General features: G+C 44.2%; 2 protein-coding genes across 8 annotated transcripts in view; one reads left to right on the top strand and one right to left on the bottom strand.

The window, feature by feature from the left end:
- ENTPD5 (ectonucleoside triphosphate diphosphohydrolase 5 (inactive)) overlaps window positions 1–8,328 on the bottom strand; it is a 50,382-nt gene extending 42,054 nt beyond the window's left edge. The window contains exons 1-3 of one of the 2 annotated variants that reach the window (XM_003260739.4): window positions 8,246–8,328; window positions 5,378–5,484; window positions 307–370 (exon numbers count right to left, since the gene is read on the bottom strand). The gene's annotated coding sequence lies outside the window, so the exon portion shown is untranslated. The remainder of the gene's footprint in view (window positions 1–306; window positions 371–5,377; window positions 5,485–8,245) is intronic. The other variant, XM_030803819.1, reaches the window with a different exon arrangement.
- Window positions 8,329–8,340: 12 nt separating this feature from the next.
- The window catches only part of BBOF1 (basal body orientation factor 1), a 51,393-nt gene continuing 44,552 nt past the window's right edge, over window positions 8,341–15,181 (top strand). For 5 of the 6 annotated variants that reach the window (XM_030803800.1, XM_012498065.2, XM_030803798.1 and 2 more), the window contains exons 1-2: window positions 8,341–8,530; window positions 12,205–12,433. In XM_030803800.1, the coding sequence (XP_030659660.1) occupies window positions 8,475–8,530; window positions 12,205–12,433 (285 nt within the window). In that variant the 5' untranslated portion in view covers window positions 8,341–8,474. The remainder of the gene's footprint in view (window positions 8,531–12,204; window positions 12,434–15,181) is intronic. The other variant, XM_030803801.1, reaches the window with a different exon arrangement.

Genomic DNA, 15,181 nt, shown 5'->3' with positions numbered 1-15,181 from the left:
CTATTATCACTGATCAGTACTGTCATGTGCCCAACTCCTTCAATAAACCACCATTACCTCCTAATTTTCTTTTTAAATCTGTTGTAGGATGTAAATCAGGAAGCCATAATTATTAGAATTTCATGTCAACATAAGCAAATGAGGGCCTCTCCAACAGAATAAGGGTACTGGACTTTGTGACAGCTCTTTCAGTGCCTTACAGACTCTTTTCTGTCTACTGTGAGCTCTCAGCTAGGAACAACAAAGCAAAATTTGCAGAAATCTGACCTATGAAAAAGTGAAGTATTACTTACATATGTTACTTACCAATTTTTTCTTTCCTTCTGAATTTTCTCCTTGGTTCCTTTAAATATTATATCACTTTTTCAACCTGTGTAAGATGGACATGAATAATTATAAGAACAGTTTCCTTTTTTTCTCTGCTGTCAGTATGCCTATTTTTGACTCAGTTATCTCTTCTATATTTTCATTTCTAATCTTTTATTCTTTGGAACCCAGATCACCAAGCTCATCTCCTGAGTTGTAGTCTAATGCCCTTCAGCTCTTTCTCCTTCCCTACACTTTCTTCTCACTCAAACTACAACCTCAGCCACTTTACCACACATCCAGCTCATTAAAAAAAGTCACCAACAGCAAGTGAAGCAAGTCACACTCCCTCTAGAAGCTGGTGTATATGTGTGTGTAAAGGTGGAGAAGGCAATGACTAAGGAGCTAATTCGTAAGTAAAGTACACAGACTGGGCGCAGCAACTCACGCCTATAATCCTAGCACTTTGGGAAGTCAAGGCAGGCAGGCAGCTTGAGCTCAGGAGTTTGTGACCAACCTGGGCAATGTGGCGAAACTCCATCTCTACAAAATATACAAAAAATTAGCCGGGTGTGGTGGCACGTGCCTGTAGTCCCAGCTACTTGGGAAGCTGAGACAGGAGGATTGCTTGAATGTGGGAGGTCGAGGTTGCAGTGAACCAAGATGTGAGGTCTTTTTTTGCTGTTAAAATGCCAGCCATATGTTCAACAGTACGATCCATGAGTGGCTACTTACTATTATATGCAGGAGTATGTGGTTAAAAGGGACCAAGCAGATGGGGGCTTCGTGGCTCATGCCTATACTTCTAGCACTTTGGGAGGCTGAGGTGAAAGAATCACTTGAAGAATTTGAGTTTACATATTATTTTCTATTCCCTCAGGAATAAAAAAGTTAAACTTACCTATGCAACATAAATCTGAAGATTACACATTCAAGACAGGATTTGAATTATGGATTTGACTCATGCAACCAATGTTATAAATTCTAACTATAGGGTCTCCAAAGCAAACATTTATTTTATTTATTTTTTTTTGAGATGGAGTCTCGCTCTGTCACCCAGGCTGGAGTGCAATAGCATGATCTTGGCCCACTGCAATCTCCGCCTCCTGGGTTCAAGCAATTCTCCCACCTCAGCCTCCCAAGAAGCTGGGATTACAGGTGCCCACCACCATCCCTGACTAATTTTTTATTTTTAGTAGAGAGGGCGTTTCATTATGTTGGCCAGGCTGGTCTTGAACTCCTGACCTCAAGTGATCCACCAGACTTGGCCTCCCAAAGTGCTGGGATTATAGGCATGAGCCACCGGTCCCAGCCGGGACTCATTCATTTTTGAACACTGATTACTCAACAGAGTACAATCTGGCATATATGTTTAATTAATGTTTGTTAAATAAATTAACAAATACATAAATCTCATCACTCTGCTTCTCAAAATTTTTATTAATGTTCCACTGTCCACGACAGAAGTTACAAACTCAAACACCTACAGGGACCAGGCAGGAAATGTAAATGAGTAAAAGTGTGTGTAAGACAAAAGGAACCAGTGGGGATTGTGGTAACCTGGAGAGCCTGTGTCCCATCTAAAGGGGCAGCTTCTTGCTATTCTCACCAACTGCTACCATAATGGAATGTAGGCTCCATACTGCCAGGTCTTCTGATTTTTCAAGGTAAGCTGAAAGCACAGATTTCTTTGTAAAATCTGCTGATTTTTAAATGATGACAACTAATTCCATTAAAAAACCCCCAAAAACCTACCATTCAGGCCAAGCGAAACACATTCTACGAGCCAAATCCAGCCCTCAAGTCACAAGCTGGTGGCTCTAGTCTGCAGGATAAAAGACAAACTCCCTGCCTGACATTCTAAATCATTCACAATGAGTTCCCAGCCTACCTTTTTAGAGTGTTTTGCCTACTTGTTCCATACAATAACCCTCTGCTCTAGTTTAGTGGTTCTGAAACTTTAGCATGCATCAGAACTACCTGGAGGGCACAGATTGCTGGGCCTCATTGCCAGTATTTCTGATTCAGTAGGTCTCAGGTGGGGCCTGTGAAACTGCAGTTCTAATAAGTTACCAGGTGATGCTGATGTTACCGGTCTGTGGACCACACTTTAGGAACCAATGCTAGAGTTAAACTACTCCCTATTTTAAGCATACTCTGAATTGTGCTCACATTGTTCTAACTTCCCAGAGGAACTTCCCTCTCCTTTCAGTCCATCTCCTTCTATAAACTTTCCCTGACTACGACAGTCTTAAATGCCTCCAAATTCTATAGCACCTAGGGTTTGGGCCAAGCTTAGTCAACCCACAGCCCATGGGCTGCATGTAGCCCAGGATGGCTTTGAATGCAGCCCAACACAAATTTGTAAACTTTGTTAAAATATTATGAGATCTTTTTTGTGATTTTTTTAAAGCTCATCAGCTATCATTAGTGTTAGTATATTTTATGTGTGACTCAAGACAATTCTTCTTCTTCCAATGTAGCCCAAGGAAGCCAAAAGATTGGACACCCCTGGTCTATGCCATCTCTCCTTTATCAATCCCTGCTTGGTACTGTTTACTGTTAAATGTTTGTGTATGGGTGACAATAAGGTTGTATATTCTCGGAGATCAACATCCAGGTCAGAGCTTTATACATCTGACTGTAAACAATTTGAGGGCAAATTGTACCCATCAAGTTATCAGACAGGCTGTTATACAGTTGGTATTCATTAAATGTTTCTTAAATGAAGGAACATTTGACAGATCCATAACATAAAAATGCAGACAAGTGGGCCTAAAATTTAGGTAATTTTTCATTGCTTTTTTAAAAAATAGAGACAGGTCTTGTTATGTTGTCCAGGCCGGTCTCAAAATCCTAGGCTCAAGCAATCCTCCTACCTCGGCCTCCCAAAATGCTAGGATTACAGATGTGAGTCACTGTGCCCAGTCCAGGTAAGTTTTCTTAGAGAACTTTTAGTCTGTGGCTCTGTTGGGATGGACAACTAATAAAAATGGGATATTTTGCAAACAAAGTAACAGTAGTTAATGATTATTTGTAGGCATAGTAGTGCATGCCTGTAGTCCCAGCTACTTGGGAAGCTGAGGTAGGGGGATCTCTTGAGCTCAGGAGCTTAAGTTCAGCCTAGGCAACATAACAAAACCCCATCTCAAAAATATATGGCCAAGCATAGCGGCTCACAACTATAATCCCATAATCCCAGCACTTTGGGGGGCTGAGGTAGGAGAACCATTTGAGCCCAGGAGCAACAGAGTGAGACCCAGTCTTTACCAAAAAAAAAAAAAAAAAGTTAGCTGTGCATGGTGGCACAAGCCTGTGTTCCTAGCTACTCAGGAGACAGACATGGGAGAATTGCTTGAGCCCAGAAGGTTAAGGCTGCAGTGAGTCATGACTGCACCACTGCACTCCAGCCTGGGTGACACAGTGAGACCCTGTCATTCATTCATAAACAAATAAATTAAATAAATAAATAATTATATGTGGTAATATATCTTGTATATAAGTAAAACAGTGAATGTTTTAAATTTTTAAAAATTTATCTAAAAGTGATAAGATTAAATCCTTGACCGCCAGGATTTCTTAAAATGCCCCTGCAGAGATGTGAACTAGTCTTAATATCACAAGAAAATGTCAATTTAGTAGAATTCTATATTTGCAGCACATGCAATAAAAAAGCAGGATGAAAGTAACTCCTGGCCAGATGTGGTGGCTCAAGCCTGTAATCTCAGCACTTTGGGAAGCTGAGGCAGGCAGATCACCTGAGGTGAGGAGTTCAAGACCAGCCTGGCCAACATGGGGATGAAACTCCATCTCTACTAAAATACAAAAATTAGCCGGGCATAGTGGCAGGCGCCTGTAATCCCAGCTACTCAGGAGGCTGAGGCAGGAGAATCGCTTGAACCTGAGAGGCAGAGGTTGAAGTGAGACAAGATTGTGCCACTGCACTCCAGCCTGGGCAACAGAGCAAGACCACCCCTCAAAAGGAAAAAAAAAAAAAAAAAAAAGTCGGCCGGGTGCGGTGGCTCACGCTTGTAATCCCAGCACTTTGGGAGGCCAAGGCGGGCGGATCACGAGGTCAGGAGATCGAGACCACGGTGAAACCCTGTCTCTACTAAAAATACAAAGAAAATTAGCCGGGCGTGGTGGCGGGCACCTGTAGTCCCAGCTACTCAGAGGCTGAGGCAGGAGAATGGCGTGAACCCGGGAGGCAGAGCTTGCAGTGAGCCGAGATTGCGCCACTGCACTCCAGCCTAGGCGACAGAGCAAGACTCCGTCTCAAAAAAGAAAAAAAAAAAAGAAAAAAGAAAAAAAAAAAGTAACTCCCATGAGAAACACTGATTATCCCCTTCAGATACAGTTTGGATAATAATATATTTATTTAGGATTCTAAAGGCTATATAAAAACAAAATCTAAAGTTGTTCACTTAAGACTGTTCCACCTATAAACTACCATCTGCTAAAAGGTGATTTCAAGAATGATTTATGAAGAGAAACATGGCCTCGAAGGTAAACCCGAATAAAGTTACAGATGAATTTATAAAGTAAACCCAGTTTTGGAGCTACTAGAAGAAAAAAGCAGAAGTACTACCCACTCCCTGCACCCCCCCTCCTTTTTTTTTTTTGAGAAAAACTCACACCATTGCTCAGGTTGGAATACAGTGGCACAATCACGGCTCATTGCAGCCATGACCTCCCTGGGCTCAGGTGATCCTCTGAACTCAGCCTCCTGAGTAGCTGGAACTACAGTTATATGCCACCACACCCAGCTAATTTTTGTATTTTTTGTAAAGACAGGGTTTTGCCATGTTGTCCAGACTGGTCTTGAACTCCTGGGCTTAAGCAATCCATCTGCCTTGGCCTCCCAAAGTGTTAGGATTACAGGCATGAAACACCATGACCAGCCAGAAATTGTATCTATTTTGATACATAATAGTTCTAAATTTTATATATGGCTTGTTGGACAAAATTAACATCACTTGGCAAAAAATAGAGAATTAAATTCAGGAAAAAAAAAACCACTATTCAGAACATTTGAAATACATTTACAACTTTAAGCTAGTGGAGATATTACCTTACATCTGGATATGAGTCCTACCTAACAGCACCATAATGATCTTGTCTGTATGAGGATTCAGCCAAGATACTCCACATTTCTTTGTTGACCAGGAACAAGGAAAACTGGACAGAAAAAGAATTACAAAACCAAGTCAACAAAACATGAAGTGGCTTATTCCAAGTTTAAAAGCATTAGCGTTCTAAACAATGAAACAAGGAAAATTTATTTAGTAATAATTCCTGAAACCTCATAGTAAAGGCACCTACCAGTAACGGTGGAAGGAAATGCTACCAGATGAACTACTAAATAGCAACTTCCTATTCTACTATCTGTACTATCAATTGTTGCTCACCAGCAGATGACAGTAACAACATCCAGTTCTTAGGTAGAAAATGAGGGGATTCAGAAGACTGTAGACTCTAGATCCACCTCTACCAGAGTATGAAATCTTGGCATTTCTCTGAGCCATATTCATGTCACAACAGCTTTATCTACAAAATCAAACTTAGTCAATAAAAAATATATATAATACAACAAAATAAACTAGGCCAAGTGTGGCGACGACCCATGCCTGTAATCCCGGCACTTTGGGAGGCCAAGGCAGGAGGATCACCTGAGCTCAGCAGTTCAAGACTAGCCTGGGCAACATGGCAAAACCCCATCTCTACAAAAAATACAAAATTAGCCAGGCATGGTGGTGCATGCCTATAGTCCCAGCTATGCCAGAGGCTGAGGTGGGAGGATCACTTGAGTCCAGAAGGTCGAAGCTGTAATGAGTTATGATCCTGCCACTGTACTCTAGCATGGTTAAGAGTAAGACCCTATCTCAAAAAAACCACCAAAAAACCCAAAAACCAATAAAAGAAACTAGAAAGTACTATAACTAAGGTACTATGCATATATTAATAATCTTGTTATAGGCAAATTTTTATGTTCATAAATTAATCTGTAAGCCTATGTTCAAACGAGGAGTCTTGGACTGACTTTCATATTATAAAGTTACCAATTTCTAGAATAAATTCCAAATATACAGCCTGTGACAGAAGATGCCCTACTCTCTTTTCTGCAGCTTATCAACAGTGTGCTTTTTCAGAACCTTACACATACAAAATTAATGGTAACTTCATAGATTTTACATCAGAGATAAACCCTTCAATATATGGCAATTCCACCTATGGACTTAACGGGAGTGTGAAAATGTACCAGAAATACAGTCAGAAAAAGCCATGATCGGCCAGGCGCGGTGGCTCACACCTGTAATCCCAGCAGTTTGGGAGGCCGAGGTGGGCGGATCACTTGAGGTCGGAAGTTCAAGACTAGCCTGACCAACATGGAGAAACCCCATCTCTACTAAAATTACAAAAGTAGCCAGGCATGGTGGTGCATGCCTGTAATCCCAGCTACTTGGGAGGCTGAGGCAGGAGAATTGCTTGAACCTGGAAGGCGGAGGTTGCGGTGAGCTGAGATCGTGCTATTGCACTCCAGCCTGGGCAACAAGAGCAAAACCGTCTCAAAAAAAAAAAAAAAAAAAAAAAATTTTACATCCGGGGGCGGTGGCTCACGCCTGTAATAACACTTTGGGAGACTGAGGCGGATGGATCACCTGAGGCCAGGAGTTCGAGACCAGCCTGGCCAGCATGGTGAAACTCCATCTCTACCAAAAATACAAAAATTAGCCGGATGTGGTGGCATGCACCTGTAGTCCCACTTACTGAGGAGGTTGAGGCAGAAGAATCGCTTGAACCAAGGAGGCAGAGGTTGCAGGGAGCCGAGATGCCCCACTGCACTCCAGCCTGGGTGACAGGAGACTCTGTCTCAGAAAAAAAAAAAAAAAGTTTACAAGGCTTATCATTACCAAATCGGCATGTTCCCTCAGAAGAAAAAGAAAATCAGAAACAGCAACTATGCAAGTGGGAAACAAGGCGGAGGGGAGTAATTAGAGGTCAAAGACCTCGGGAAGGAGTGTACCAATTAAGCCCTCCCTAGAGAAATGGTGACGAACGATCTACAATGACATTTAAAATAAACTTTTTAATTTGAAATGGAGTATAACAGAGCAGAGCTTCAACCACAAATCTCCTATTTGCTTGGCACTCAGAATACCGTATCTTCCTTCATGACTCACTGACTGACTCTCATTGAAAAATGAGAATACTTGTGAGTACACTCCTTTTCAGAGGTGTATTCGGGATTTCAGGAGTCGGGGAGGCAAGTTGAAGAGCTTTCAACTTTATGCAACTTTCAGGAAAGACGGCTGCGGACCGGTATTAGCAAATGCAAACCCGCGGGGCGGTCGTGGGCGGGAAGTATCGGCCACACAGGACCTAGTGAGGCCGAGGACCCTGCTCCGGACCTCAGTGGCAGCACTCTCCTCCCCGCCCGGCTCCCTGGCGTGCTGCTGTTCTTGGGAGGCTGGCAGCCTCGCCCCCAACCACCGCCCTCGGGAAAGTCCTCAACTGCCTATCAAAAAACGTTTGGCCTGGGACGTCCGGGGCCGCACTATCCCTTACAGAATCAGCAAGGGTGAAAAGCCAGGAAAGAGATGGAACCCAAAGGAGTCGGGCAGTGCCGGGAGCGGCGGAGGCGGAGCGGGGGCGAAGGCAAGGTAGTCGCGGCCACGCTGGCTGCGGCGTGGAGACACGGGAGGAACGGGACCCGCGGGCGGCAGGGGAAAGGGCTGCGGCTCAGACCACCGCGGCAGGTCGGGCGGACCAGCGGGGATCTCAGCCTTCTGAGGCAAGGGCGCCCCGACCACGACGACTCCTGACACACCCGGGCCGCAGGACGGAGCGCTACCGCCCGGGGCTGCCAGCTCCCGCCTCCCGCCCGCAGAGCCCGGGCCCCACGTAGAGGATCAGGCGCCGCCGACTCTCGCACACTCACCGCGCGCGCGCCACCCTGGCGCGGCAGCCCGCCGCCCTCGGCGCGACCTCCGCCCCGCCCCCCGCGCCGCGGCGCATAGGCTACGTCACGGGCGCGTGCGCTCTCCGCGCGCCGTCAGCAGCGCGGGCTGGGCGTTGCCAGCTCGGCGTCCTGGTTCCCTTGAAGACAGAGCCGGCCAGGGCGGCCGCGGCTGGGCAACGACGACAGCGGAGCCTCTGGGGAAGCCAAGATGCCGTCGAAGGGAAAGGACAAAAAGAAAGGCAAGAGCAAAGGCAAAGACACGACGTAAGGAGAAGCCACCCGAGAGTTCCCTCTCCCTGGGCCTGCCCGGGATTTCGGGTCTGGGGCTGGCTACCTGGCGCCCCCCGCGCCGGCACACTCGGACCCTCTCCGGCTCTCCCGGCTTGTGAGGATTACAGCTCCCATGTCCATAGTCTGGCAGATCTCTACTATGTGGTTCAGATGATCTTAAACGTGTAGAGGATGTATAAAGTAGTTCCTTGGGCCTTTTCACAGATCTCTTGGTTCAAAGGGGACACCTAAAGTATTTTACCAAGTTGGATAATTACTGAGGTTTTCCCAAACTGATCAGAGCCACTGAGGTGGGTAATGTTCTAGCACTAACCCCTTACAGGCCTGGAGTTGCTGCTAGATTGCTACTAGCCCTACTGGGGGACCCCGGTGGTTTCTGGACACGTTGGAGTCATATGTGGTGTCCAGCAACACCATATATGGGAACACAGAGTAGGCACCAAACTTGAGATGTTTGTAAAGTAATTTAAGAGAGTAATTCATGCTCAATACAGAAAGTTTGGGAAACATGGGAAGTACCAAAAGAGAAAACAAAAATCACCTGTAGTCTCATTATCCAAAAATAAACACTACTATATTTTGGAGTATTCTTTTATTTTTTAATAAAACGATAGCCCAATGTACATACTTATATGTGGCTTTTTTCTTCCCATTTATTAATGTAAGTATTCTTTTGTGGGTTTTTTTTGTTTTTACATAACTGCACAGTTAGTCTAGCACTTAAAGTGCCAAGGGCTTATCACATTCCTAGAACTCACTAACTACAGATTTTGCCCATGCTTCTACAGTACACATTTGAACAATGAGGAACACTGAGGGTAAGAGACCTTTTATTCCTTGGATTTTCCATGACCCATTGTTTGAGAAACCTGGCTTTCTTTCTACAGTGAGTATCAGTGGTCCTATTAGAGTGTCTAATTTCTTGCATCAAGTACTTTTTTTTTTTTTCTTGAGACCAAGTTTTGCTCTTGTTGCCCAGGCTGGAGTGCAATGGCACAATCTGGGCTCACTGCAACCTCTGCCTCCTGGGTTCAACCAGTTCTCCTGCCTCAGCCTCCTGAGTAGCTGGGATTACAGGCACCCATCACCACGCCCAGCTAATTTTTTTATTTTTAGTGGAGACGGGGTTTAACCATGTTGGCCAGGCTGGTCTTGAACTCCTGACTTTAGGTGATCCACCCGCCTCGGCCTCCCAAAGTGCTGGGATGACAGCCGTGAGCCACCATGCCCGGTCGCATCAAGTGCTTTGAGCCACTTGGACCTGATACCTGGATGGTCATAGTGAGACAGTGTATCACTAGTGCCTAAATCATGCCAGAAAGGGACATCAACAGCTATAACAGGCTGAGGGGGTTGGGAATGGAGCTGGCCTTAATTTGAAGAGAACAAAAGGTGAAAGTGAGACTTTGGTTCTCTCCACTGCAAACCCATTACCTCTGTGGAAGAGGACTGAGAACCAGAGGTAGGAAAGTGGATGTGGAGGGTGGCAGTATAGAAAGGTCCACATGTACGTATGTGTGGAAATATTTAGAATTCAAATACAGGTGAAATATTCTTAAATATTATGTACATATTTATATATCATGGTACCTACCATATATAAGGGGGAGTGTTTTGTTAATGCTCATACAATAAATACTTAGAAAAATCTCTTCCTTTACCACTTTAATCTTTGAATCCATCCTTTTTCCTCTCCACCTCTATATAAATGATTATGGTTTCTCAGGCATCCTTAAAGCCCGGTGGGCGGGGCATTGTGGCTCATGCCCAGTACTTTGGGAGGCTGAGTGGGGGAAGATCACTTGAGCCCAGGAGTTCAAGACCAGCCTGAACAACATAGGAAGACCCTGTCTCTACAAAAATTTTTATTAAAAATTAGTTGGGCATGCTAATTCATGCCTGTAGTCACAGTTACTTAGGAGGCTGAGATGGCGGATCGTTTGGGCCTGGGAGGTTGAGGCTGCAGTAAGCTGTGGTGATGCTACTGCACTACAGCCTGGATGACAGAGCAAAATCTTGTCTCAAAAAAAAAAAGTCTGGTGAACTGTGGCACCAGCTGATGAAGTATTTAACATACTTGCCCTAGTGACTTGACTTTTTGTCCAAGACCTAGCCCAAAACAAAACAAAACAAAAACACCATCCTGGCTAACACGGTGAAACCCCGTCTCTACTAAAAATACAAAAAATTAGCCGGGCGTGGTGGCGGGCGCCTGTAGTCCCAGCTACTTGGGAGGCTGAGGCAGGAGAATGGCGTGAACCCGGGTGGCGGAGCTTGCAGTGAGCCGATATCGCGCCACTGCACTTCAGCCTGGGCGAAAGAGTGAGACTGTCCCAAAAAAAAAACCTCAAAAGTGGAGGGTGAAGTGGGTGGGAGATCACAGTTATACTACCAATGGGTGTCCTCATGCAGAAACCGAACAGAGATAATGGGTTTGCAGTGGAGAGAACCAAAGTCCAGCACTGAGTAAGTAGGAATAGAAAAGACAGTTTAACTACAGGAGAATCAGGCTAGGGCACTGGTTCACACCTGTAATCTCAGCACGTTGAGAGGCCGGGGTGGGAGGACACTTTAGCCCAGAAGTTGGAGACTAGCATAGGAAACATAGTGAGACCCCATCTCTATTAAAAAAATAAATAAATATGGGAGAATCAAATAAGTAAATGAAAAGGTATAAAAACTGTCCAGATGCAGTGGCTCACACCTGTAATCTCAGCACTTTGGGAGGTTGAGAGGTAGGAGAGTCACTTGAGCCCAGGAGTTCAAGACCAGCCTGGGCAACATGGCGAAAACTCATTTCTACAAAAAATACAAAAATTAGCTGGGCATAGTTGCCTGAACCTGTAGTCCCAGCTACTTGGGAGGCTGAGGTAGGTGGATGGCTTGAGCCCAAGAGGCAGAGGTTCTGGGGAGCCGAGATTGTGCTACTGCACTCCAGCCCAGTGACACAGCCAGACCCTGTCTCAAAAAGAAAAAAAAAAGATATGAAAGCTTTATGAAATGAGTTTGGCTTATCCTGTCTTTTCCCTTTGTTTTTCCAGTCTTTTCAAGTTATGCTCCAGGGCTTCCCTCTTCCAGGAAGAGGCACTTACTTAATTCTCTTATGTGAATACAAGTGAATATGTATTTCTTTTTTTTTCTTTTTTAAAATGTAGCCGGGCATGGTGGCTCACGCTTGTAATCCCAGCACTTTGGGAGGCCGAGGCGGGCGGATCACGAGGTCAGGAGATCGAGACCACGGTGAAACCCCGTCTCTACTAAAAATACAAAAAAATTAGCCGGGCGTGGTGGCGGGCGCCTGTAGTCCCAGCTACTCAGAGAGGCTGAGGCAGGAGAATGGCGTGAACCCGGGAGGCGGAGCTTGCAGTGAGCCGAGATTGCGCCACTGCACTCCAGCCTGGGCGACAGAGCGAGACTCCGTCTCAAAAAAAAAAAAAAAAAAAAAAAAAAAAAAAAAAAAATGTGAATATGTATTTCTTATTAACTTATTCTTCCAACAATATTTGCTCATGTGTGCCAGGCAATGCCAAGCAAAACAAATAAAAAAAGAAAAACTTAATAGTAATATATATAGTAGAGTTATATACTGTCTGCATATTAGAGTTGTATAAATAGTCACATACTGTCAATGTCCTCTTCCCATGCAGGAAGTTAATAAAAACAGATGAATCTGTGGTGGACAGAGCCAAGGCCAATGCCTCCCTTTGGGAGGCCAGGTTGGAAGTCGCAGAACTCTCTAGGATTGAGTATCGTGATACTTCACGGATACTGGCAAAAAGTAATGAGGACTTAAAGAAAAAGCAATGTAAAATGGAGAAAGACATAATGTCAGTATTAAGTTACCTGAAGAAGCAGGATCAGGAGAAAGATAATATGGTAGGTAGGCAGAAAGCCTCCTTGGCGTCATTAACTACCTCCATGGTGATGCTGATGTTGTTATATATTTCAAAGATTTTTAATTCCTTGAAATCTTAACATATAGTTAAGACATTTCAATTGACCTTAACTCTCTTTGAAGCAAGACGCTTTTTCAGAATGGTTTTACGGTTATTGGCTCTCTTTTATTTTCAATCCTTGTTCCATGTTTTCTTGTCTGAAGCAAACAGAGATTGATGATCATAAGGGAACTTTATGATCTACTTTATTTTAAGGATAAGAGCATGGTATGTGATCTGTATATTTTTTGATGCTGATTTCTAGTTTTAAAAATTTGTAAAGCAGTTCACTGATAATCCATGATAACGTTCTGAACCCAGCAAGTTGAATCTTTATTTTTATTTTTATTTTTGGCCAGTTGAATCTTGTATCTTATTGTACCTTATTAAAGTGTTGAGAGTAAAGCTATCATTTTATATTTGGAAGAAAAAGGGAGGCCGGGTGTGGTGGCTCACGCCTGTAATCCCACCACTTTGGGAGGCTGAGGTGGGCAGATTGCCTGAGCCCAGGAGTTTGTGACCAGCCTGGGCAACACAGTGAAACCCCGTCTCTACTAAAATACAAAAAATTAACTGGGCATGGCTGCATGTGCCTATAGTCCCAGCTACTCAAGAGGCTAAGGCGGGAGGATCACTTAAGCCCAGGAGGTTGAAACTGCAGTGAGCCATGGTCATGTCACGGCAGTCCAACCTGGACATCAGAGCAAAACTCTGTCTCATATTATTATTAATTTATTATTTTTTTTGAGACAGGATCTCACTCTATTGCCTGGTCTAGAGTGCAGTAGTGTGATCACGGCTCACCACAGGATTGACCTCCGGGCTCAGATGATCCTCCTGCCTCAGTCTTCCAAGTAGCTGGGACTACAGGCACACACCTCCATGCCTGGCTAATTTTTTGTATTTTTGGTAGAGACAGGGTTTCCCCATGTTGCCCAGGCTGGTCTTGAACTCCTGAGCTCAAGCGATCCACCCACGTTGGCCTCCTAAAGTGCTGGGATTGCAAGCACGAGCCACCATGCCTGGCTGATTTTTTTGTAGTTTTTGTAGAGACGGGATTTCGCCATGTCGCCCAGGCTAGCCTTGAACTCCTGGACTCAAGCAATCCTCCCAGCTCAGCCTCCCAAAGTGCTGACATTACAGATGTGAGCAATAGCACCTGGTCCAGAAATTTCTATCTTTATTTTATTTTTTATTTTTTGTATTTTTAGTAGGGACGGGGTTTTGGCATGTTGTTGGCCGGGCTGATCTGGAACTCCCGGCCTCGAGTGATCCACCCACCTCACCCTCCCAAAGTGTTGGGATTACATGCATGAGCCACAAAACCTGGCCAATTTTTATTTTTAAAATTACTCTTTTAATAGTAGGTATTATTAAATTGCCCTCTATAAAGTATTGTTCTAAAGTAAGTTTTTTAGTCAGTCATAGAAATAATTTCCAAATGTATTACTTAGATGCTTTGTTTTATGGCTTGTAATAGCTCATTGTTATTGGTCTACGTCAGTATCACTTGTATTTCCTGATTCTCATCTGCCTCCTTATATCAAAGGGCAGCATCTGGCAGTAACAAATGGATAGTTTGTATAATCATGGATTGCCATTAAAGCAAAAGAAACAACCTTGGGAGAAAGAAACAAAGTAAACTAAATATATCCTCATTAACTAGCTTTCCCATAATTTTGTTACTCATTTTGCTATATACTAGAAAAATGTTATGTTAAACTTTGTTTAAACTGTTTATAGTCTTACGTTAATATAGAAATAATAGAAATGAAATGTGTTTTGAAAACTATTTTATTATGAACAAAATTAGGAGATTCCTCAAGAGAATTTAATGCTGTACTGAATTAATCAAAAAATAATCTCACTAAATGTCACCACTGTTTTATGTGATTTAAGATTGTCTCAGTTTATTTTTTAGAATATCTAGATTTTTTCCTAAGGTGGTCTAAAACATCGTACATAGTATCTCACTTGTGTCAACAACCATGTCAACAAGTCTTTAGTTTAAAAAGCTACTCAGATTCCCTTCTAAAACAAACCAGCATTCCTTGGAAAAATGGTTGATTTCAGGACTGGAGCAGGGAATATAAAAGATGAGGCTGGGCTATTCATGGTGGCCCATGCCTGTAATCCCAGCACTTTGGGAGGCTGATGGGGGTGCATCACATGAGGCCAGGAGTTTGAGACCATCCTGGCCAACATAGTGAAACCCCATCTCTACTAGAAATACAAAGAATTAGCTAGGCATGGTGGTGCCTGCCTATAGTCCCAGCTGCTTGGGAGGTTGAGGCACGAGAATCGCTTGAACCCAGGAGGCAGAGGTTGCAGTGAGCCAAGATTGTGCCACTGCAGTCAAGCCTGGGCAACAGAGTGAGACTCTGTCTCAAAAAAAAAAAAGAGAGAGACTGGGGGCGGTGGCTCATGCCTGTAATCCCAGCACTTTGGGAGGCCAAGGCGGGTGGATTACTGAGGTCAGCAGTTTGAGACCAGCCTGGCCAACATGATGAAACCCCATCTCTACTGAAAATACAAAAATTAGCCAGGTGTGGTGGTGGGCATCTGTAATTCCAGCTACTCAGGAGGCCGAGGCAGGAGAATCATTTGAACACGGGAGGCGGAGGTTGCAGTGAGCCAAGATCATGCCATTGCACTCCAGCCTGGGCAACAAGAGTGAAACTCCATCTCA

Source organism: Nomascus leucogenys, chromosome 22a (genome assembly GCF_006542625.1).
Source record: "Nomascus leucogenys isolate Asia chromosome 22a, Asia_NLE_v1, whole genome shotgun sequence".
Lineage (NCBI taxonomy): Eukaryota > Metazoa > Chordata > Mammalia > Primates > Hylobatidae > Nomascus > Nomascus leucogenys.
This window is presented reverse-complemented; position numbering and strand designations above follow the sequence as displayed.